The sequence below is a fragment of the Oenanthe melanoleuca genome, chromosome 18 (genome assembly GCF_029582105.1).
Source record: "Oenanthe melanoleuca isolate GR-GAL-2019-014 chromosome 18, OMel1.0, whole genome shotgun sequence".
Taxonomy (NCBI): domain Eukaryota; kingdom Metazoa; phylum Chordata; class Aves; order Passeriformes; family Muscicapidae; genus Oenanthe; species Oenanthe melanoleuca.
The window spans coordinates 5,431,796-5,457,514 of record NC_079351.1 but is presented as its reverse complement, the minus strand read 5'-3'; the positions used below and the strand labels follow the sequence as shown (position 1 = coordinate 5,457,514).

General features: G+C 39.2%; 1 protein-coding gene across 2 annotated transcripts in view; it reads right to left on the bottom strand.

Annotated features, from left to right (window-relative positions):
- Positions 1 to 23,073: 23,073 nt before the first annotated feature.
- Positions 23,074 to 25,719, bottom strand: part of CA10 (carbonic anhydrase 10) — a 165,351-nt gene continuing 162,705 nt past the window's right edge. For both annotated transcript variants that reach the window (XM_056506184.1, XM_056506185.1), the window contains 2 exons: positions 24,642 to 24,816; positions 23,074 to 23,798 (listed from right to left, as the gene is read on the bottom strand). In XM_056506184.1, the coding sequence (XP_056362159.1) occupies positions 23,776 to 23,798; positions 24,642 to 24,816 (198 nt within the window). In that variant the 3' untranslated portion in view covers positions 23,074 to 23,775. The remainder of the gene's footprint in view (positions 23,799 to 24,641; positions 24,817 to 25,719) is intronic.

The following is a 25,719-nucleotide window of genomic DNA, read 5'->3' as shown; positions in this document are numbered from 1 at the left end:
GGTTTTACTTTGCTGCTTGCCTGTGCCTGGAAGCTGTGAGTCTGTACCTGTACCTGGTTACAGAGACACAAAGCTACACCTCATTTTTCTGTTCCTTTTTTTTAATATATGGGGGAAATACCCCTGTGGCTGTGCAGCTGTTGCCTGGTGACTGGAGAAGCTCAGGCAGGGAAGGGGCTCTGTGTGTGGGTGTTGGAAGCCCCTCTCCCTGCCCCTGGGAGAGGTGAATCCCTCCTTGGAGAGCTGGGGCTCCTAAAACTGGAAATTAAAAACCTTTGTGTGCATTCTGACCCTCTCTGTCCTGGAGAGGGAGTGCTCATTGTTCCCACTCTCTAAAGGAACAAACCACTGCTTTCATGTCCCCTTTCATGCAGAATTGTGGCAGCCCTGCCCCTCAGTGCCAAAGTGTTTGGCTTTACAGATTATATTGATATTTAGCACCAGCCCCTGCAGCTGGGATTGCTAAAAATAGCCTTGGAGAGAATTCAGTGAGGAAAAAGTCAAACTGCATGGAAGGATTTTATTTATCTTAAAGGGCTGAACTGATGTTAAATTCCAGCCTCTGTCTCAGTGATGTGTATTAGCTCTGTGTAAATGCTGTCAAGCCTCTGGGTGCTATCAGCTAATGATTCCTGCCCAGCTGAGTGTCAGCCTCTTCCACTAGGTGGGATGCTGTGTTTACTGAAGTGGAGGAAAAAAATCCCAAGACAATAGAGAAAAATTGCCACGAAAGGGTCATCACTGCATCCTTAAGAGCTGTAGAGTCAGAGCTGAGGTTTTCCCACCTGAGGTTTTCCCACCTGAGGCTCCTTTGCTGTCTCCTTATCCCTCTCCAGTGTGCTGGTGAGAGCTCTGCTGCTGTGTCCACCCCTGCAGTGTTTAATCACCTTGGAAATGCTGTGTGTGTGGAGAGAACTTCAGTGGAGTCTGTTTTTCTTAAGCAGGAACCACCTGGAAGATGAGTAGGCAGAATTTAAGTTTCTCCCTGAAATTTTTCTAGCTGCTGTAAGACAGCTTTTTGTTAGCTGCTGGTGATGGGATTCAGGGAGGTTCAGCATCTAATAAATTATTCTATGTGGTAAATGGGGGATTTCAACAGTAACTCTGTGCTCAGGTTGCAAGCACCCACAGACTCTTCTGACATGAAGCATTCAAGACAAATTATTTGGAGGGAAATGGTTTTTGCATTCCACAATCCTTGTGATGTTTCTGAGTGTGATACCCACTCCACATTCCAATCATAATGCTGAATAAAACAAGCCCATGCTCTTTAATTCCAAGGAAATGTCTCAGAATCAGACTACAAACAACATGATTGGGTTTTTGGTGTTAAATCCTCTCTGGATCAATTGCATTGATTTCATTAAACCACGAGTCTGGCTGATCAGTACAACATCTATTTGATTATGTTTTGTTGTTGCTCTATAGAGTTATATTGAATTTTCTGATATTTCCTCAAAAGATAATGTTACTCCTCATCTTCTATTTAATACAAATCACTGTAGTATGTGAATTATAATTGCATGAAACATTCAGGAGGATTACTTCACCTGAACACGCTTCATGAGTGGCCAGTAACTCTTTTCTTTTTGTCCTTGGATGAAATAGCAATTTATTTATTTGGGTATCTGAGGGATTGATTTAGAAGCAGCAAGCAGACAAGAAAGAGCCTGTATTTCCCTCTTGACTTTTGAGGAGAATTGGTGTAAATGAGTAACTTGGGGAGTCTCTCAGGGTTTGCTGTGCTGGTGGAATGCAAAGCCAGGGCTGTGCACTGAGCAGAAGGAAGGTTCTGTGCTCATTATGTAGAAATGTAGAATAAAGCTCAGGTTTGGGCCATAATGAGGTTCTTGCTCTTGATTACATTGGACAGGTAGAGAAGCAGGACTTGGTTCCAGTGGGAGCAGAACTTGACATATGAATTACATTTTCAGCTCTAAGGACCTCATTCTTCAAGGAGTTTAAAAGCTGAGGTGAGAGCAGGAATATTCATTACAAAGGTCTATTTTTGTGGAGTCCATTAACACAGTTGGAAGACAATGATAATGCTATTAAATTAGTAGATTTGAAAAATGCTTGGGAAAATTGTCTTGTTAACAGGAACCAATGAACTGCTAACCTGAAATTAGACCAGTGGGACTTATTATACTTTAGAGATACTTGGAGCTGGAGGCAGAAGGCTCAAGATTTTAAGCACAGAAAATACATATTTTTAAATTCCAGGTTAAATTGAGACAGCATGATTACATGTGTCTTTTAATATGTCCCAACTTGCAATAATCTCTAGTTCTGTAAAACCTTTGTGCCAAAATTAAAATAACAATCTTGACCTCAAATATTTTGCCAGCCAAGCGTAGAGAAGTTTTGACACTGGGTGCTGTTTGAAAGAAACATGATGTGTTTATCATTTTTTTTCCCCTGCATTTATAATTTTTCAGTTTGTAACAACTGTTCTATTTACCAAAATTTGAAGCACTCAGTTTCCTGTGAAGATAGAAGAGTTAAATTAATCCTTGCTGTACATAAAGAAGTTTTTAGCTGGGAAATGCCCTCTGGAGTGCTGCTCTGCCTGCTTTGTTCTTGACAAACTGTAACCACTTTAGGGATTCTATAAACTTCTGATTTAATTCCTGGATTTTCATTGTAAGTGAAGGATGTCCAAAACAAAAAATAGGTCAAGCTTTGGGGAAATTCAAACTTAGATTTGTTGAAGAAAATTCTGCTTTGTTCTGTGCATAGTTCCTGCTGCTCTGCCCCAGGATTTATGCCCATGTGAAGAGTGGGGTGGAACTGGAACTCAGAAATTTTCCAGGTTTTCCTCTATTTCCATATTTCTGGTGCTCAGCCCATCTTAGAGTCAAGCCTGAAATGTCAGTGATTTATTTATTTTTTTTTAAAATCACATTTAGAAAGGTGACTCATTGTGAATGCTTTTATTGTATGTTGGGCTGGGAAGGACAGATAATGGAGTTTTGATAACAAAATATCAGAAAGTAGAAGAGATCTCATTATTGCAGGAGTTGAAAAGTTAACATATTTATTAAAGTTCTGACAATTGTGACAGTCATCCTTGCCTGTAAATGTCAGTGCATTATAAACTTCCATAGCTTCCTCCTTGTTTCTCAGACTCTTGTCAATCACTGCAATTATCACAACATAAACTTTCTTCACTTCCCTGCTGCATCATTTTTAACATATGATGGAAGCTGTGATTTGTTTTTCTGGAATATTTGACAGCTGCTTGCTATTAACAGGATTTCTTTTGCAAGCATTGCCTTTGAACCCTGCACAGTGCTCTGGATGCTCAGCCACAGCAGGGGAACCCCTTGCCTGGGTTTATTGCTCTGACTGCACCTGGATTTTAATGAAATATTGCAAACAGGGCTGTACACAACCTTACATAACTGACCCAAAAAGGGAGATGCAAAAAGGGAAAAATATGCATGAAGGGAAGAAGTTATATGATGATGAAAAAGAGGAAAAGGGGGAAAAAGTTTAACGTAAAGACAAGCAAGTTGTCTTTTGGTAAAAGATTGGACATCCCAGAATTGGAGATGTTTATCTTTGTGCATCCTGGGAACTTCAGTCTGTTTTAAAGACAAATGTATCGTTCACCATGTTCTGGTTGCATTTTTCTATTCCATATGCTGAACAATGAGATGCTACAGACAAAACATGCTGGGGCTTCCCCAGCAGCTTCCAGCTGTGGTGACAGATATGCTCCAGGTTCTCCATCAGAGTGTGTTCCCACTGAACAGACCACGAGTTTGGATTTTAACTTCTTCTCCCCCCTCACTTTTAAACTGCCTTTTATATCTGTGCTGAATAATGCACCTAGAAATCTGAAATAAATGCGTTGCAGTAGTTGAGTTTTTAAATTCCTGCTGGTGCACAACTGAGGTCATTGGGAACCACTATTTACCTCAATAAGTGCAAGATCAAACCCTAAAAGAGGCTTTTGCTGCTGAAACAATTCCATGTGTTGTAACTGTAAAAAAAAAAAAACAAACAAAAAAACCCACCACCAATAAAAAATATATCTATATATGTACACACACACATAGACTAGCAGACACTCAGCTGTGTTGTTAATGGCTTTTCTGTCACCTAATACAATCTGATGTTTTTGCACAAATAGCTCTCAGTTTTAATTCTTTGTTTATGATTTCTAAGCTTTAAAACAAAAATAAACGCTCAGGACAGTAATTAACAACTCATTAAGTTACTGTTTCATGTTAGTGTTTGTTTAGGATATGAAAGGTTTGATGCTTTTCATAAATTGGTTTCTCAGGAAATGAGTCCTTCAGTATCATTCTGGCAAAATCCAGCTGGCAAGGATGTCTTGAGTTGGCACTGCATCCTTCTGTTCAGAGCTCCAGCTATATTTGTATCCAAAAAGGAAATGATATTCAGATTAGTTATAAATTACCTGGATAAAGGCTAGACAGAGAAACCCTGTCCCCTGCTTGGGTCTCTCAGCAGCTCGGTGGTGTGGAATTCCTTGGACCAATTTCCTCCTTTGTCTTCATGGAAAGTTTGTTTCAGTCTGACCACAAGTAAAGAATGAAGGGACAGGAATTTTTGTTTGTGTTTGGTTGTTTTTTTTTTTTTTTTTAAATTTCACACTCATGTATCTCATAATCTCCCAAATTTAAATGTATGTAAGAAGACCTAATTTTCATGTAACAGTCAAAGTGATTAATCATTTGATTAGGTGTAACTTGATTAACCTGTAGCTGTTCTCAGTTCATCCCTGCAGAGCCAGGAGGGTTTGAGAGGCTCCACTGAGGAGCAGCTCCCAAAGCCATGTGTAATTCTTCCCTTATTTCCTGCTGCTGGGGTTTAACTGCAGGGTGCTGTTAAACTTACACTTCCTGAGGAGCTTAAAGCTGAGAATTTCTGACTCCTCAGCAGTGCACAGCAATTCTGGTGCTGCTGCCACTTGGAAGCAAAATGGGAAATGCCCTGAGTTTCATTTGGGTGCTGCAGGATTCATCCTTTGCTCTGTCTGTGTTTTTATTCATTTGTAAAGCTGACTGGAATTTTAGAGAGAGGAGATGTCCTCATTTGAAAGAACAAGTGTCCCTTTTAATTCACCCTTTATTTTTTGGAAAGCATTAGTTGCAATTAAGAATGCTCCAACCAACTAAATTAAATCATCTGGCTGGAACTCCAGAGGCAATTACCACCAGTGTTCATTATTTTTCAAACTTCCTTCATCAATTTCTTAACATAAAGATTACTTACTTATTTTTCTGAGGGGCACTGATTTCTTCAGTGAGTAAACATATTGTTGAAGCCATTTGAATAAACAGTTTAATATTTTAAATCCATGGCTGCTTTCCATGTTACTTGCTTATGACTTCAGTTAAAATGAATAGAATTTCTTCCTGAGCTTAGAAATCTAAGTGTCTTTTTGTATCCAGTTTTTGGTAACATTTTGTTCTTCAGCTAAATTATAATCTGAGTTGTTATTATAATTAGCATCATCTGATTTTAAGAACGTTGAACCATTAGAAATGCTCCAACAGCTTAGAAGATTATGTAGTGTATAAGCCAGCTGGCAAACACTAAAAATGGAATATCTGGTGTGATGGTCTTGGAAACAGCAGAGTCCCTCTCTAATATTTGGGTGCATTTTTAGGATTCCTTCTGATTCCTCCACAATAAAGTTCTATTTCAATTGAAACATTTTTAAAATTTGGAAATATTTTTATTTTTCCCTCTTAGCATTTTGAACATTTGAGATGGGGAAGACTTTCAGCAATTGGGCTGTACTCCCCTTGTTTGTTTGTTTGTTTGTTTGTTTTTTCCTGAAATGCCTCTGTATGTCCTACACAGAACTGTGTGTGCTGTTGTATGTTTAGGATTTTCCTGTTGGATAAACCTGGCAGAGCCAGCATGAATGAGACTCACTCCAATTTGTGAATGAAAGGATATTTGATATCACAAAACCCAAGCCAAGCTGGGGATCCTATTCAGGCTCAGTGAAGGCACTAAAATAGATTTTACTCAGTGGTTCCCACTGTTCAGGTTTTTTTCATGGCCCCAGCTTCTTACCCACAAAGTAATTCCTCTGAGATCAGAACCATTGCTTGTCCTGAGTGCTCCCTTGTTGTGAGAAGAGGAAAATTCTCAGTTCAATCCACTGCAAGAATAAAATCATTGCTTATTTATGTGGGAGGGCTGGCAGTGTTGACTGTGTATTTATTTTATCCACTTGAATTCCTCTGTAACTTATATGTGTGAGTCTGATTATTTGTCAGCTGTGATCCAGGCAGGTCATGAGCTGCTTTTGTCTTCCAGTCATGCCCAATCAATACTGGAGCGAGCAGCTCCTGACAAATATTAAAGAATTTGGGCATCTTTCTGTTGGCAAATTGATTGTGAACAGATGGCAGAACTTTCAGATTTAGTCAAACATCAAAGTTTTTCCTATTCTGCCACCTGAAACAATCAGATCTGAAGCCAGTTGAGTAAGTGTAAATTTACTGCCAATGTGTGGAATAATTTATGCTCTTCAGTCTTGTAGATGACTTGAATGCATAAATACCCATTTTGCAGCAAAGGAAGATTTTCTGAGAGTTCTTTGGCAGTGTGGCTGTTGTGTTGGTTAGTTCAGCTCGTGGTTTGGTGAACTTTGGTTCCTAATTACAGGCTGATCGAACTCCCAATGAAATAAAAAGTCATTATCTTTAATGAAAAATGCATTTTTGGTGTGTTCTCTAGTGTGTTTACTATCTCTGTGAGGATACACCCCAAATCTCTGAGGTGGGTTTCACAGGCTGAGTGTGATGAAGGAGTAAAGCACCCTGTGCCCTGAAAGTCCTGTCATGAGCTGAGATCCATGGTTTTAGTGGCAAAATATTTATTGAAGTGAAATATACATCAAGTAGATACAATAATTTATATATATATGTATGTATGTATGTATCTATATTTATACATAGAAATGTTTGATGAATAGGATGAAAACAACAAAGATATTTATGTAAAGTTAAAGAAACATGTTTACCCTGTTTTTTCTGTAAATAATAGCATTTACCCCTATTCTTCATCTGTGTATTTTCAGGGCTTCATTTCAGACCTTCATTTCCTCACGCAGAGTCCAAATGGTGCTCAGGGATGAAAGGATGCAGATGGAGATCCACTGCTATGTGATATTTTGATGAGAATTTTTGCTGTTTTGATGAGGGTTTTGAATGAGAAGAGAAACAGTTCAGGTTGAGAAGCAAACAAAGCATTGGCAGGGCTGGTGTGTTGCATGACAGCATCTGAAGGTGTTACAGGGAAATTGGCACCAGGAGCTGGGTTCTGCCTGAGCTCTTTCCCTCAGTTTTGTCCAAGACAATATCCAGAAAATCTCTTCAGTGCAATGATTTTAATTTCTAAGCATCTTTGCGTTTTCAAGTGTGTAGGAGTTATGTTGGAATTTTTTTTTTTTTTTTTTGTTTAATTAGTCAAGAGAGCAGGAAACTTCCATGAAATATATTGTTGTATAGTTAGGAGAAGAATTGAATTTAAAACCAGCCAGCTTTTTATACATTCCTGCATTTACATGGGGTCTTATCCAGGATCAGTGTCTCCATTTCTGATTGATCATTGAGTATGGAGTAATTGCAAAATAAATGTAGTCACTGAGGCAAAAGTAATGCAAATGACAGGTGGATTTAGATGAGAGCAGACTTAAAGCTGGAGGCTGCCTTGGCAAACTAAGACACTGCTTCAGTTCTGAGGAGAAAACCAATGTGGAGATGTCAAGGGAGAATTGCACAAAGCAACTAATGATGTGCATTTCCATTCTCTCCTGTTCTTCTGTGGACTTTTAAGAATTTCAGTCTTTTAAAATTCTAAGATACATCTCTGACTGTGCATGATAATTCTGTGATTATCTAATCCAATTTATATGGTAAGAGGGTAATTTCTTTATTCTCTGCATTACAATTTGTGTCCCTGATTTGGTAATTCCCTGTGGAGGACAAAGTCTTTTATGGGGTGCTTAAATCTGATTCTAATTTAACATAAAATCTAAAAGAATGAGTAAACTTCTAAAATATAGCTTGATCACTTGCAACAACCACATGGATTGTCTTAAAGGGAATTGTAAACAAATTTTTTTCTGCAACACTAAAATGTAATGAACATATGATAATGAACTAATGAAAAATTGTAATTTATCAAGCCTTGATGATACAAGGAAGATTGTGAAATAAGGATAAGGCACTGGGAGCCTGAGGAAATGGGAACATACCCTGAATGTGAGGGTCATCTGAGGACTGTGGGTTTGGAGAGACAAAGAGACAATAAGAGTTTAGGGTATTTGACTTCCAAAATCATTGTCTTGACCAGAGGAGCTGGAAAGGGCCAGGTCTGTCCTGTAGCTACAGTGATGCTTGATATAGGAGTAGAATGAAAAACATTTAAGTCAGAAAAAGGTAAGAAAAAAGAGTGTTTTGTAAACAGCTTTAAATGGATTCCTTGATCATTGACAATATACAAGTTCCTCCTTCCTCAATTTTTTTTTTTTGCTGTGGTAAGAAAACTGAAGTTTTTTGCACCACCAAAGCAATGCTTACATATAGTGGCTTGAAATCTAATCTGTGTGTTTTTTGTAAAACAACACTGAAAATTCTTACTGCATACAACAGAAAACTAGACTTTGAATTATACCTAAACACTTAAATTTCCCCATGCACCAATATATTTGAACTTCCCTTGTTGTATAATCTACTTTTTAAATTAATTGCCTTATTAAAGTGTGCAGATTTATATGAGTTCATTGGCTTCTTGTACCTGGTTTTGCTCATAAACAACAGCAAGCACCCTGATTTACAAGTGCTGTTGATAACTCATCAGGTACAAATGCAGATGTGCTTTTGTGGGACCTGTTAGGATGGAAGCAGGGAAATAGTTCATTTGAATTGCTACAGTGCTATCAAATTCATGCTGTAATTTTTTTATTTTTTTTTTTTGCTGCTTATATCTCTTTTTTTCTCTTTTTGTACTACATGTAACCTCTGGCTGTTTAGGATGAGCTAGAATGGTATAAGCATATGTTTTTAGCTGATGATTACAGACAAAACTTTGGCAATCAATTGTTTTGAGGCCAGATGGCCACCAAAAATCTCAGCAAACCATAGCACTTACTGGCTTGCAAGACTTATTCTCTAGAAACTGAACAAGCTGCATATTTAAAAAGGAAAAAAATGTTGCAGATCTACATTTGTTTAGTTTGAGAGCAGCCATATGTGTCCATGTGGAGAGTCCAGTGTGTCACTGCTGCAGCAGATGGAGGTGCATCACCCCCCTCGGTGTGGGGAGCTCTGCAGAAATTGTGGTGCCCTGCTTGGTGTCCTCAGCTCATTTAAAGTATCCCAGGGGCTCTAGAACCTCACTCAGGCTGAGCTTGTACTGCTGAAAGGAGCTTTATGTAGGTCTTAGGGCTCACAGGTTTCATTCTTCTGTGCTGTGATTCTGGGTACTAACCACTCTTGTGAGGTGCAATCACTTCTTGTCAGGCAGGTGTTTCCTAATGTGAAGGTTTTCCCTCTCTGGTAGTCAATTAAGTAACATTGCACAGTATTGTACACAGACTATCTCCAAAAATTACTTCTTTTGAATACCAAATACAGTTATCTTCTGCTTAGGCTGTTCTCTAAGACCTGTGTGATGCAAAGTGATGGTGCACACGAAATTTCAACTTCTGAGAGCACTTGCTCAGTGACTCAATTCTTCTCTCTCTATGAATATGGTCAAATTCCACAATGCTCTGACCAGGGTGTGCATTTGGCATGTTAATTGAGGGCATGTTTTTAATAAGAGACTCTTAAATCTTGCCATGCTGAACCCAGTTTTGGTTACTATTGACTCTTGCAAAATTCAGAATTGTTAACAAATAATATTTTGGCTGTAGTAGGAAAAATATTTATGCTTGTTATTTCAACAAATACCAAAACAGCTTCACCTTTGCCTCTGCCAGGTCACTGCTCATCTAAACATTGTATGAAAGTGGTGTTATTTTTCCTGGAGTTCTAACTCCTCAAAAAACTCCTGCTGGGTACTATCCCTTTACATTCTTCTCTAAGTAACTGATAGACATTTATATTTTAGTTACAAAAAAATAAAGACTTTATCTTCAATGGAAGCTTTCAGGGGGTGATCTCCCCTATTTGAACTCAAAGAAATAAAGATGGAAAATTTTTGGTATTGTCTGGGCTACAAGCCCTTAAAACCTGAAAGGAACATGAAAGAAATGTGATGTGTAGAGCTGAGCACCTTTACCCTCCCCAGCATAAATCTGAGGGAGTGTGAGCACTGCTGCAGCTCTGGGTACCTCAGTGCTCCCAGCAGGATGATTGATGTTCTGGCATCATCCAGGTGTGTGCAGAGGGATATAAAGAAGTTTCTGAAAGGGTGGCTTGGTCTTTTCAGCTTTACTGGGGATTTTCTGGCTTTTAAAAATGAAGTGATAAACCATGTTGAGCAAGTGATTTATAGCAGGTGAGGGTCCAGCAGGGTGATTATATCTAGCACTTGAGGGAAGCAGAGGGCGTGGAAATAAATGTGTCAGAAATATAATTAAATGTTTTGTGCTGCTGCTGATAGATGTATAATTACAAATGCCACCAGCATTGCATTCCTACAGGAGGGAACCACAAACATTTGTGAACTCCTTGCTCTATAGAAATTCCCTCATGATCCTGCTGTTTTTGAAATTAAAGGGAATAATAAAAGATTTTCTCTACCACAAATCCAAAGTAAATGAATTCAAACCTATTTGTACTTTTTTTCATAAAAGAGTAAAAAAAGTGACAAGACTGACCTGAAATCAACCTGTCAGCTGTGGTGAAGATGTAACTCACTGTCTGTTATTTGCTCTGGGATCATTTGCCATGGCTGTAATCTGAGCAGTGAATTTGGATACTAAACTTGAAAACTTCTCCCTGCTGAATGCAGGTAAGAAGTGGTCCTGCCCTTCTGAATGCTGAGTGAGACACAAAGCTGACCAGTGACCCAAAGTAACCTGTACCTGGAATCCCACCTCACAAATTATCTCACTCCAAGGTCTTTCCTGAACCACAGAACTACCAAAAATGGTTTTTATTCACAGCACAGCAGAGACAGCCCAGTCAATATTCCAAGTGAAGAAAGATTTAGATTTTTGGGAATATCATTGTGTCTGTCTTTCTCTTCACTGTCCATCTTCTATGCTTAAAATCAGCAGCCACCCAAATCTTCTATCTGCAATTTTTTTCCTGTTCTTGATTTGAGTTTTCCAACATGCTGTAATGAAAGATATTCATCTGGAGTTTTTGCAAATAAAATTGCAGCCTTTGTGTAACCTAAGCTCATCCATACCCAGGATCCATCAGACTTTTTAAAACATCTTTTTGAGGTGATGATGGACAAGAAGAACTCCAGGGAGGAGCCTTGTCATGAATCTGAGCTGGGATCCTGGTAAATCAGCCAGAGCCACCTTGCCTCTGCTATTCCAATAACTGCCTAAACCTTCTGTGATCTGACATTGCCATTGCCCTTGAAATCAAGATGTTTGATTATATGCTGTAAATGTTTGGCCAAAATGTATTGCTTACCCCTTTTTTTTTCTTTCATTTTGCTGAATGAGGCCTTCAGCAAAATTGGAATCTGATCAGTGCTTATGAAGATTTTGAAAGAAGTATTGTTTTTGCTGTTCATAATTGCTGAAGCAGTGAAGCAGTGACTACTTTAGGGAATGCTGGAAAAGTCTTTCAATAGTTGATTAATCCAAAACAAAACAAGAATGCAGCACACACAACCTTGATATTTAAATTACAATTTATGCTTGGCATGGCACCTTGAGCTCTGCAAGAACAGTGATTGATTATATCTGAGATTATGGTTAATTAAAGGCCTAAATTTAGGAGATGTGTGTATATAGTGTTCTAATGTCATATAGCACAGGATTTAAACTGAGGATTGAGATTTGGGTTGGCCATGAGATCCTGTGCTGGAATTTCTCAGAGCTTTGATGCAGAACAGGAATGTTGGTGCTTATCTAGTGTGGGCTTTTTTCCTGAAAACTGTTGCCACATTTTTCTGTATGAAAGTGAGAACAGGTGGGATAAAGAAGATGTTTTTGGTAGCAGTACATTGCTCATGATATTTATGTTTTACCTGCTGGCTTACCTTCCAGGACACATGGTTAATTTACTTCTTGAAGAGTGCTTCTAAAAACTCTCCTCCTCCATCATCTTTCCATTGAGGAGAAGAACTAGATCCCAGCAAATTGTTTTATTTTCTCCAGTAATCATTTGTAGCAATACTTAGCACTTTCAAAATTTGCTTTTAAGGTGTCAGTTTTGCTGCAGCCCCTTTTGATTCACTCTCAGCTGTATTTACTGACTCCTTCAGGGCCCAAGGAATGCTGCTTCCACCATTAAATGTGTTATTGAGTATTACCTTGTACACTTACTGGTGTCTTAAGCATAACAGCATATATCATACAGCCAGATAGACTTACTGTACTAATAAAAATACACTGAAGTTGTGGTGTGCTTCAGATCCTTTGGTAACAAGAGATATTGCATTCAGAATGTGAAAATTAATATCCAGTCTGCATACCTTATTTATAACCTATGTTGTTCATGTGTAATCATTAATTTTAAGAATTTTTGATTTCAATACACCATTGGAATTGGAAGGAGGTGACTTTCCCATAATAAAAATATTTCTATGAATAAATGCTCTACATGTTTAATGGCTAAATGTGCTGTCTGCTTGGTGAGTAGGAATGTGGGATAGAATTGTTTGATTTTTCTTCCCTATGTACATAAATAACCAACCTAGCTGGATTAAATCACCCATTTTTAGCATTCATTAAAACAAGACTGTGACAAGAATTTTGTAGCTGCTGAATTAAGGCCACACCAAAAAGCTAGATATTAGTTAAAAAAACAATAGGCCATATAAAAATAAAGGTCTATTGGACAGGAAAGAGAATTGTACAGTCAGAGAAATAAATTTAAATGCATTGTCTCCATTGGATTTATTTATACCTTAAAGGTTAAATTATCCTTCTTATAATTTGGAAATCTTTGAATTGACTGAGAGAGAGAAAATAAATGCATAAAAGGTGACTTCTTGACAGCCTTGTCAATACATTTTTGGAACTGACAGCAGGAGAAATTATGGTATCAACCTAAAAAATGGAACTCCTCAGGGCTCTGAAAACATGAAGATGATAACATCAGTATGCCAGAGCTATGATATATGAATCCCCAACCCTTATGGAATAATCAATGACTGCCACATGTATGACACTTGGTATGTGTGTATAAAAATGCATTAATAAGTGTTACAATTCTCTGAGCTGCAGGGGAGAGAAGAATTGATATATTTATTAACACTGCTTCTTCCACAATGAGCACCAAGGTAGACACAAGAAACTCCCACAGAGTTAAGAGAATTCCATAGTCAATTTAAACTTGCATAGGCCTTAATTAATAGAATGAGCTTTTTACAAACATGTTCATCTTGTACTTGAGAATAGTGGGAAAAATTGTGGAAAGGAGCTTTAGTTGGATGGAATAAAGGAACATATTGGATTAGACAAGGGGAAGGAAGTTTGTTACTAAAGAAATGAGTAAATGTAATTTTGCTTGCAGTGCCCAGATAAACTTCAAATATTCTGGCTAAGCAGTCTCTATGTGAGCATACAGCACTGGTCTGGCTCAGTTTTTTTCAACAGGACTGTTTTTGGGTTTGTGTTCTACAGTACAGGCACACTGTGGGGGTTGGTGTGGGAATCTTGTTTCACCAAGTCTCTGAGTCTCCACACATTCTGCAGTTTGCAGGTGCTTGGGTTTTTCTGTCCACTAAAGTGTCTTGAAATAAGTTTTGTCTGACCCAGTAAAGGTGGAGAAACAGAAGTGTTTCTCTCTGACCTCTCATTTTTGGTTTCTGCCTTTAGGACTGGAGCTCCTGCTCATTGCTTTGCATGACAAAGCATCAAACAGCTGAGGAGATTCTTCCTTGTGTCCAGAATAAATGGATGGAGGGAACCCTGCTGACTCATCAAGATTCAGCTCCCTGCAGGTCTCATTGCTCCTTCCACCCCTTTTGGCACTGGGATTCATGAGACTCTGGGGTCACACCAGGACCCTCTTGCTGGGATCCCACAGTGCTCTGTGAATGGGGATGATTAGCTGTCATGTCTTTGATCCCTCCTGAAAGAAAGGGATCAAAGATTTTTCTGTGGATGGATGAGGCCACAGATATCCCATGAAGATCTGAGGGGAGAAAGGGGCACCAGGTTTGGGGCTGTAACCCAGTCACTGGGAGCACTGTCCTGCCTTCACAGCCTTTTTAAGTTTTATTCCTAAACTCAGCAAGCCTCATCACCTGCCTGTCTGTGATACTTTATAAATGAATACAAGCACTGTGCTGGTTCTGGCTCCAGTTTCCAGTGCTAAATGAATGAACTTGAGTGAGGATGTTGCCTGACTCGTCTCCCTTGTGTTTGACATGAGTAGAGAAGGTGAGAGCAGGACACCTGTGTCCTGTTCCAGGTCTGTGGGTGTTTGTAAGGGAAGGATGTGGCAGTGCAGTGCCAGGGGATCAGCTGGTGAGGTACCAGCCATACAGGATACACCCATGGTGAGATTCTGTGGTACTTTTCATTTAACAGGAGTGACAGCCCTGCATGAGATGAGATGCATTAACTTTAGCTTGTTTCTCAAGCATTTGTAGGCACACAGGAGGTTTGTGTGTGGTGTCTGGGGCCAGTTTTTGTCATTGCCATTTCCAGGTGGGCTGGGAGGGCTCTCTCACATCCCATCTCTCATGCCCAAGTCTTGCATGTCTGTATCACCTTCCATTTTCAAGAAACAAGAAATGCTTGCTAATTAGGAGGGGTTTATTCCCAGTGGAATCAGTGCAGATGTTCCTGGGGTGCTGGGATGCATCTGGGAGAAAGGGGCTCTTCATCTACTACTGTAAGAAGAGGAATAAAAATGCTAGGACATGAATTTCAACCTTAAGCAGCAACAGCCACTGCACAGCTGCTGACAGAAAATAAACTCAAAAGCAATTATGACAGTTTGTGAGAGAAGGCTTTCTCAGTCTTGTCCAGGTGAAGGATGAAATAAATAATAAAAAGAAAGCAATATTTGGGGCTTTGGGGAGAGGTGCTACTGCACAGAGTAGGATATTACATCATGCACATGCTGGAGAGAATTGGTTAAGCAATTGTTCAAGCTGAGGCATTCTAATGGCTGTGATGCTTCACACTTTGCTTTCCCCAGTAAGTATTGCTCTGTAATTTGTTTTTGTACTCACACATTGTGTGGTCTCTGTAAAGTTGCCATCAAAAATCGATTGTTGCTGAACTTGGGCCTTCAAATGCACACACAAAAAAATTCTGGCAGCATTTGTCTCATGGCAACAGCTCTTCAGCACAGTGAAGGATGATGCAGGGGGCTGGAGAAGAGATTTCTTTGTTTCACAGCACACAGGTGTGGTGGTTTTAAATAGCTTGATTTTTGGGGAGGAGGGAAAAAGCCAGGCATGGCAGTGATTCTCTGTGAGGAGCTGCTAGCAGCTTCCTCCACACCCAGCAGAACCAATTGCTGCAGCCAAATTCTGCTGTTTATCTTGCTGGTTTTGGAGTTTATGCAACTCTGTTCTGAGCACTGATGAAAGAGACGTTGGGTATCATCTTCGTTTTTCTTTAATATCTATATTTTTTTACACAATCTGATCCTGCTCAGTTTTCTGTGTGTTTATCTTTGTGTTCACTGTGTGGGGTGGGAAGATGAAAAGAAAAATATGCAAGGAGTGAAATGGGCTGGGAATGAAAAATGGCAATTTGAAGGGGCAGCTTGGCCTCAGAACTTAGCATTTGGGTGCAATGACATTTTTTTGAGCAGCCCTGTACCAGCCACTGAAATCCACCATGGTTACACATCTAGAAAGGGTGGTGTGTCATTTTGAAAGTATCTGGAAAATTCACATAATTATCTAAACGCTAAATGTTTTATCTAAACATCACTGCCTGTAGTTTGATAGCTCAGCTCCCTCTGGTCAGACAAACCTAACAATTCCTCCTGGCATGGGAAGGGGATTGGGTTTCTCTCTCCCTGTGCTTGAAGAGATCATTAAATAAACCCCAAAGCAGCAGTAATGGGACATACTGCACAGCTGTGGCTGTGCCTGTGTGTTGCAGCCCAAGCAGTTACAGCTCTGAAGCAGCCACACCCCAGCCAGAATTTCCCTCTAGTTAAGAATCAGCCTAATGTTTGCATTACTTGGAAAGTAAAGTTTTCAAAACCCTCAATAACTTCCCTTGAATGACCATACTTCCTACTGCAGGGCTTGTCAGCTTCTCATTTTGCAAAATTCACACTATAAATAAAGTGCAAATGTGGAATATTTTAAAATATGGCCTCTCTTGTTGAGCTCTATTCCCCTGAATAATCCTTTCAATCCTTTTTTTTTTTTTTTAATGCGTTCTTGTTTTCCCCTGGATTTTTCTTTTACCAATATTTCTTTTTCTAAAATATTAAAAATATTTGATCTTTCTGTTGCTTGTAAGCTACTTTAAAGTTAAGAGGAAAACAATGAATATTTTCCTGACTGAATGTCTTGAATTCATTTTCTTATCATTAAAAAGGGTAACAGAGGTTTAGGTTAATGTATTTGTCTGTGCATTAATGCAGCCTCAGCACTTATTTTGTCTGCCAGTGTTTCTAAGTAGCAATTAGAAAATATATTCAAAGTGAACTTGATTTCCAGTGACTGTGCATAATAAATGGACATATGCTAAACATAATTATATATTTAAATGCATTAAACTGCAAGAATGATTTGGGATATTTCAGCAAAGCTCAATGAATGAGTATGGGAACTATCTGCTGTAATTGCTGTAGATTTAATTGTACCATTAAAGGCATGAGTGTTTATATTGTAACAATATAATCTGATTTAGGAAGAATTTCCTAAACCATGGCAAGGAATTGTAAGTTTTCTATAACCAGTATTACTTGTGTAGCAGCACAGTGCTACCCCTATTATTGTAACAAGAGGAGAAGTTCCAGTAAGATATCATTTATAAATATAAAGAACTTATTCTCTGGAGAGATAACATTCTTGAGATAGAATGGATCAGATTTTTAGATTTTCACATAATCAAAATATCCTTGGGGGCTTTTGTTAAAATCATGTAGGGGAAGATGGTTGAAGAAGAAAAACTCTGGCTAACAAAAATGTTGCCAAATAATCTTGGTGCAAAATTGGTGTTTTCAAAAGGTAAATTTTAGATGAAAAGATTACTTTTAATTTCTTCATACCCAGAGCCTAAATCATTGTCTTAGGAACACTTCTAACATTTCTGGGTTTTTTTTTTCATGGGTTGAGCTGGAAAGACTGATGTCCAGAGCTGACCCAAGGCAGCAGCTGCAGTGAGGAAATGCTGGTTGATGAGAGGCTCTTGTAGATGTGTGCTGGAGGTTATCACAGCAGAGAGGATTTCAGCTCCAGGCCATGCAGGATACAGGCACTCCAATGTCAGCCCTCAGAATCAGAGACACTTGAAACACAGTCAAAGGCTGCTTGAAGTATTTCAAAATTCCCTTTTCTGTGTACACAGTGCTTTTAATGTGCAGTCTCAGGAAGTAGATGTTGACTCTACTTGCTTTTCTAAAGTAAGATTCTATCACTTTTTTTAGATTAGATACAAAACTGGAAAGCAGAACAAACAGAAAGACAACTTGACATAATTCTAAATTTCAGTACTATGCCACTGAGCCATCAAATAAGCAATAGGGGCTTTTTTTTCTGTGTTCTTTCTTGTTTTAAAACCCATTCAAGGTCATGGTTTGAATAGAAAAGTAATTGGATTTGAGACACCGTATGTTGTGGGATGCTTATGACATCCCTAATGAATGTTATAAGGTTATTACTTCCAAAGAAGTGTTGACATTAGCATTGTAATGACTGTTGACATGAAAACTTTCATTAAGAGAAACATCTTGAAGTCAGTCTTGTCTGATTATTTTTTCCTTTCTCTCTTCCACCCATCATGATAAGATGCCCACTCCTGAGACACAAAGGGCTTTGCTTACCTTGCCAGGCTCCAGCCTGTCACAATCACTCATTAGACTTTACTGCCCTTTCACAACACCTCCTGATTCACAGTGACAGATCCTACCCTATAAAAGCCACCAGATTGCATTGCTGTGTGTCTCTTGTTAGTCATTTCACAGTATTTATGGTGCTGCCTGCACAGAATGTTATGCCTGGGCTCTGTTTTGTAAATCAACTACAGGTAAATTCTGTTAAAATATATTTTTAAGGCAGTAAAGTTTGGAGAAGTTTCTTTTTTTGTGTTTGTCTCTTTCAGTGTTTTTGTCTGAGAAACATGAAGGTGTTCTCAGATTTGGTCCCTTATTGCTTGGCAGTGTAACTTTGAAGAATCCTTTATGTAAGGAACCTTAATATCATTTGTATAGGACCTGTTCTTCTGCTAATTCTCCCAAACAAGCAAATTTCTCATTAATTTGTGAAAATTTACCATAAAACTGCAAATAAAGAAAAAATATAGGAAAAAGAATTTGATATTATTATTATCAGGTTTTAACATCAAAGTGATAATAAAACATCAAAAAATTTAGAGTAACCACTCAAACAAACATCATAAAGAAGCAAGCTGTTACAGGATAACCATCCAACCTCACTCCTGGTTGGGGTGTTTCCTTTCTCATCCATTTCATGTGGGTAGCAGGATCTCAGTCCTTCCCAGTCACAGTGCAGAATAAAGGAATTGTAAATAGAGCATGCACAGTTCAGTTATTGCTGCTTGCAGCTCCTCTAAACTTGAACCTGGCCCCAGATTCCTTCTGTTTCCATGGTTGCTTGCACTGGCTGGGAATGACAAGGATCTGTCAGAATGGAGTGTTGGAGCCTGGAAACTCTCCTGTGCTGGAAACCAGAGCTGTCACACGAGTGTGACACTGTGACACGGGCAGGGGAGGCCAGGCTGGCTCCTTGTGAGGTTTGACCTCTGCTGCTCTGGGCACAACTCCATTGGGTTATCTTCCTAAATGAGCAAGCAGCTAATGGTTGCTAAAAGGTTATTTATTGCAGAAGCACATCAGTCCCAAAAGGCACAGTCCCAGATATCAAAGTCCATGCTGATTTTTGGTATAAACTCTCAGAGAGAAGCAGAATTTGCTCCCAGAGGATCCAATGTTGCTGTGGCAGCTCCTGCCTTCTTCTCAGGTGGGGATGATGATGGTGAGCAAAGCAAAGCAAAGCAAAGCAAAATAGAAAAGCAATGGCAAAAAGTGATGGCAAAAAGCAGCAGCTCTCCCCAGAGCATGCTCTTATGTAGAATCCTCCCAACAAGCTAAGACACAGACCACCACCCCTTAACCTATTAGAACTGTAGTTTCTTAGCACTCCAGGTGCTAATTTTAAACTAATTATTAAATTAAGATCTGAGCTGCCAGAATGAGAATGACATGGGGAGGAAGGTGGGTGGGCTCTGAGCTGAAATCCAGAACCAGGGCTGGGCACCCTCAGTGAAGCCCCACAAGGCACTGAAATCCTTGTGCATTGTGCTGAAAAGTGACAGCATTGAATGGTAGATTTTTAGTAGAAATAAGCTGTTTATTAGAATATTTAGTGAATTCCACCTTCTTAAGTATTTTTGTTTGTTTTTTGTTTTGTTTTACTTCACTGGCTGTATCAGCCTTCCAAAAGGCAGAGTTGTGATACCTCAGCTGAGATTGTTTAGAGTCCCTACAGAAACCTTATGTGGGATAACAACCATGTCCTCTGGCATTTCCCATCCTGACTGGAAAGTTTGTCTCCTACAAAGTTCTCTCTGTAAGACAAGCAACATATAAGGAGCGGAAAGAGTCAATTTCTGAAACTGAAACCTGGAATTATTGCTCAATTCTTCATCCTTTGTATTTGGAATTATGCAGGGATTCATCAAGACTTTCAAAAGCCCAAATCCTGTTTGTCTGTAGTTTGGGCTACATGATTTAAGATCTCAGGAGGGGATGCTGGCCTTTGATAGCTCACATGCTTCCAGGAGAGGCCACTGCTTGGAGTGAAGTCTGAGTGATTTAGTTTCAGTTTAAGTGTCCCTGCTGCCCATCTGTGTGGGAGGAACACGGGCAGCAGGTGGGTGAAATTCTTGTCAATGGAGTTCCATTCCTGTATCCTTTCTGCAGCTCCAGGAACACAGATATAAATAAATGTTTAATGAGCAAGGCCTCCAGTATTGTGAAACTTTGGCATGAATGTCTGAAAATGTCACTGTTACTCCTAGTGCTGTCAAATTTAAATTATGGCTGAAAAGAGGCAGCAAGCTGAAACCAGCTTGCTGCTATATTGCTGCATCATTAAGGAAGAAATTCAGGTCAGAGGAAAAAGATCAATCTTTTCCCCTTGTGATTCTCCTAAACTCTGTTTTCTGCTCTTCTTATGACTTACTATGTTCTTATTGTTCTTATTCTGTTGTTCTTATGACTTTCTATGTTGTCTTAACATTCCTCCATAAGATTTTCATCTCATATTTGAATATTAATATGATATTTCCTCATCATGTTGGCATTTTCCCATCTCTTTACCATGTGGGGTTTACAATTCTTTTCTCATCCAGCACATTAAATCTGGCACTTACCCAGGAGTCCTTCAGGGCAGTTTGCAGGGATAAACTTCCAGGGATCTCACTAAAGCTCAGGTGGCACAGCAGGACAGCAAGTGAAGCAAGCACGAGGCATTTCTGGTGATTTCTTTGGAGAATCCTTGAGGGTTCACACAATCCTTCAGGAGTCACATCCAAAATGGTCCTTGAGCAATTGGAAAGGACATTCTGACCCTTGCCCAACTCCAAACTTGGTCCTGCTGCATTTGGACTTGTGCCTTGGGTGCAAATACCTGAACTTCAGACAGTGGAGTGTGAGGTGCTGGCTGTCTCCTCGTGCTGGGAACACCCACCCAAGGGTGAATTTCAGAGCCTTCACCTTCCTTCTGGGGCAACTACACTATTTTCTGCTGTAATTTTGCTCCCCTTGGATTTACTTTTGGCTCCAGCTCTTTTTCCCCTAATGGGATTGGAACATCTGCCTAAATTCATAAAAAACTTCAATACTTTTGCTGTTTTTCTAATACTACTAAGGATTTTTTTTCCTCTATTCAAAAACTAAGTGTTATTTTCCTGTCCTCAGAAGATTTATTATCCTGTTTTTCATTTTCTGTTCTGACTATGTGTTTGACATATCTTTAGTTATTAGAATAGAAGCCTGACACTGAAGGAAACAGAAAATGTTTGCCTGCATTACATTTCATATTATAAATGGTGCTTGTTCTTTGCCATACAAACGAGCTCCCTGAATAATTTTACAGTGTGCTGGTGAGAACTGTGCTGAGCCATTTGCCAGTAAATCAGCAACTCTTACAGGAAACTCTCCATGCCTTGTCAGCCACTGTATCTGGGGAATAAAATCTAATAAAAAAATCAAACATGGAGCAGTTATAGCTTATCTCCCTGAAAAACTGATAGTGTTTTGAGTTCAGGAAACAATCTGGGGTTTTTTGGGGCACATTTTGGGGCACAACTCTCCCTCTCCCTGCTGAAAAAGAACTGAGAGAAGGAGCACAGAAATGTCTGAATGTGAGCAACTGAGGCTGGATGTCTGAATGTGAGCACAGCTGAAATAGGCAAAACACTTAATTCTGTAATTTGGGTTTATTTCTGCTGCAAACTATGATTAAAACAAAAACCTAAGCAATTCATGGCAAGGTATGAAATCTGAACTCACAAAATGGGAGTTGGAAATGTTGACAAACCTGTTTGTGGTGCCCCAGCTTTGCACTCTTTCTCAATTTGCAGGGTTAATTCAAAGCACAGCATGTTCCTTCCTAGGACTAGTCCCTTCTATCACATCTCTCCCTCCCCTTAAATACCTTCTATCAACTTTCATTAAAATAGAAAATAAGTTTATTACTTGTTGCAAGTTTTATTATGGAGGGCTGGCTTATCTTCCTTACCTTCTGTCACTGAAAAACTTGGACCAACAACTGCTGGATATTCATCCAAAAATACAGATTGATGCATTGTGGATTTTATCCTCCCAGTAACTTTCCTCTGCACCCTAAGTGAAGCTCAAAAGACACCAAACAAGTAGGAGAAACAAGTTTATGAGTTACAGATCACTCAAAAATATTGAAGGCACGTGATTTTTTTTCAGTTTTTATTAGCTAGGTAAACCCTGAGGTGGGAATTTTGCTTTTTTCAATGGCAGAATTTGACAGTATTAATCTGCAGTGTAATACTCACTGTGTGACATTTCTGTGGTTGTGCTGTGGATTTTTCAGTCACTGTGCTGGAAGTCATTTGAAATGCTTCAAAGGAAATAACTTGAGGATCAATTATTTTACAGATACACAAACAGGATCCTGGAAGTTAAACACCTAGGAACTTAAATGTGGCACAATGTGAGCATTAGGGATGGGAGATCACGAGGCCTGACCCCTCTCCAGACTGAAAAATTAAAAAACCAACCCTGAAAAACCCCTCAGCACTCAAGAAGGTCAAACATACACTGTGTGAACTTGTTAAACACATTTATTGAGTTCTTGACAGTAACCAAACACAGTGAATGACCATTATAAATAAGAAAAAAAGGCATTTGCTTTTACTTGGTCAGCTCCTGCTTTATCTGTAAAGAAAAAATATCCCTTTCACCACCAATTTACAGGACTGAATGTCTGTTCCAATAATGGCTTCAGCAAGGAAAATGACAATTTAAAACTGAGACATGTTTCAACTGCTTTCTGCTTCTGAGCCCAGTTCCTGTTAATGATGGACCCTAAAGTGGAGTTAAAGCTCTACCACCTCTAAGTGCATTCCCAATTGTCATTAACTCACTTGAATGGGCTGCAAACAAAGAAATTACATAAGAAAAGAAAGAAAAAAAGAAGAAGAAAAAAAGAGAAAAACACAAATAATGCATCCACAAGTAGTAGAGGCTTGTTATTTCAGAAAGGAAAAAAGAAATCAAAGCAATTTAACTAAATTAATTTGTTAAAGACATTTATTGAGCTGTTAATAGTAACCAACACAACGTATGATCTGTTGCAAAACAAGAAACAGAAAATGGATATATTCTGATTTTGCCAAATCCTACTACAGATATGTGACAGAGGGAAATATTTCAATTTCCTTTATATTCTGCAGTGATATATTTACAATACTTATCTCTCAAAGTCTGTCCCTTTTTAAATTTTATTAACAGAAAGATCATAACCTAGAAATAAGTTTCCTTTACAGTAGTCTTGTTCTGTCCTGTCAGTATCCATTAATGATTGTGAAATAATGAAAGCTTTCCAAGGATTACTTGGCACACAGAACACAACTCCACTTTGATGCTGTACTGAGCCACCTTTTTTCATTTTTTTTTTTGTTTTTTCAATTGAGGGAGAGGTGGGGAGAAGAGGAAGAATTTCATATGTACAAAGGCTGAAAAGTCTTTCTTTGTGACTCTAAATTAGTTCAGGAAAATTATAATCACGTTTACTGCAATGCTTTTTCTTGGTTTTGTTTTGTTTTGTTTTGAAATGGGCACCAATCACATGAATGAGCTTTGAGGAGTTTTCCAGCATGGCAGCTCCTTCCCCACAGCACATGGTGCACGTGAGCCCAGAGAGGGAGTGGGTGCATTGTAGATGATGTCAGTTCCCAAAGGAGCATCCACTGAGGATTTGGGTCCTGCCTGCTCTGCCTCACTTGAGGAGCCATTCATTTACTGGAAGAGAAAAAAACAATTATGGTTCAATAAGCTCCAAATATGAAACTGTTTTAACACTGTGAATCAAAGTGATTTAACACTGTATTAGGCACTTAGACAAAATATCCTAAAAGAGCCAGGAGGTTCAGTTTCCTCTTTCTAGAAAAGAATTAAGTCTGAGTGGTTGTTTCTTTGAAGTATTTGAACACAATCATCTGCCCTGCTGCTGAAAATGTCCTTTCTTTTCCTTTAGTGCTCCTCCTTCAGAATGATGATATTACTGCTGTGAGGGCACTCCACCACCCTTATTTGTGTGCATGGGGCTCAGAGATGCAGGGGAGCATCAAAGCTCAGCTGTGAGCCACAGCTGTGGCAGTGCAGGACTCCAGCTGCAGGTGACTGAGCTGCTCCATGGTTTACACCCAAAGCTGGACACAACACTCAGCAATTCAGGTGCTTGTTATGGTGGGGCACCTTGAAAGTGAAATTAATCTTATCAATTATTAATTTTGTTTGAGACCAGTTGTCATCAAGACCAGCTCATTCCCCTTTGTAGGTGAGTAACCCAGAGCAAAATGCACTTTGTAGGGTGAGAAGACTTTAAAATGAGGCTGGAAAACCAAGGACCTGTCCTGTGTATTTCTATAAAACATATTTGATGTCCCATGCTGGTTTTTTGTCATGCTTTTCCTGCACATTTACCCATCTATTTCAAATGTGTGGCATTTGACTGACACAGTTATTCCCCCAGATCTGGAGTTTTATGTGTTTTTATTTTTGTGCCTTGTTATGCCCTTGGATTTCCCAAAGAAAGGAGCTCAGTGAAAGCACAGGAAGGGTTATTCTGGAGGTGGAACCTACCTCTATACTGTAGTTTCTGTGCTCTATTGTTTGGACAATCTTTTCCCTGTAAACTAAAGTTGATATTGGTTCGGATACATCGATTGTTGAGAGGCTGGACTGGTCTGAAATTGTCACTCATGCTCAGAAATATCTGTGATGGCTGATTCTGGCTTAGCAGTCGTAAAGAATGCATCTATAAAACAAAACAAGGGGTTTTAGTACTGGTCTTTGCTGCAAGTAAACAACATACAACACTATTAAATAGATTAGTTCATAAATGGAAGTAAAACAGAATTTCAGTGAAACAGAATTTCAGTGAAAGAGAATTTAAGTTAACTGTGGCAGTTTGTAGTCAGAGTTAACTTAAAACCATTCCTTGTGTGCTCCTCTGTTTGTGAGCCCCATTTTAAATGAGAGTAAGCAGTACACTGGTTAGTTCTGTGGGGAACAAATGAACACAGTATTGAAGGAATGGAATCCACAGTGCTGGATGGCAGCAGCTGGCACAGAGCAAATGAACCTGATGAATGACAAGAGCTAATTTCCTGAGTTTTGTAGCTATCAGTGCAGCTCTCAGCTGAGAAGCCACAGCTTTGGCTGGTGTTACTCAAGAACCAGGTAGGGGCAGGCTGGATGGGAAGGAAAAGTGACAGTGATGCTGCTGAAGTCGTGAAATTAATGATGTTAAAAAGTGAGAGGCTTTTTTTGGCTGACAGGTCTGTCATGATACTGTCTGTGCTGTGACTGAGTGTTCCTACAGCACACTCCAGCCTTCTTCTGAGATGGTTTCACAGCACAGAGGGAAACACTGAATCATCCTGTGCAGCCAGCACTGGTTGGCAGAAATGGCTGTTGTGTTAGTGCAACTCTGAATTGATTCAAGCCAGCCAAAATCTGAGAGGGGAAAAAAAAGTTTCAAGTTACAAACCAGAAACCCTCAATATTTTGGTTTAAAGATATAAAACAAAAATATCTTCTATGTCAGTGTACAATTTAAGAGGTTTGTTTATGGCATTTAATGGGGAAATCCATAGCTGGGTTTCATGTACTGGAAGTCTTTAACAGGGAAAACTCCAGCTGGGCATTGCTTTTATAC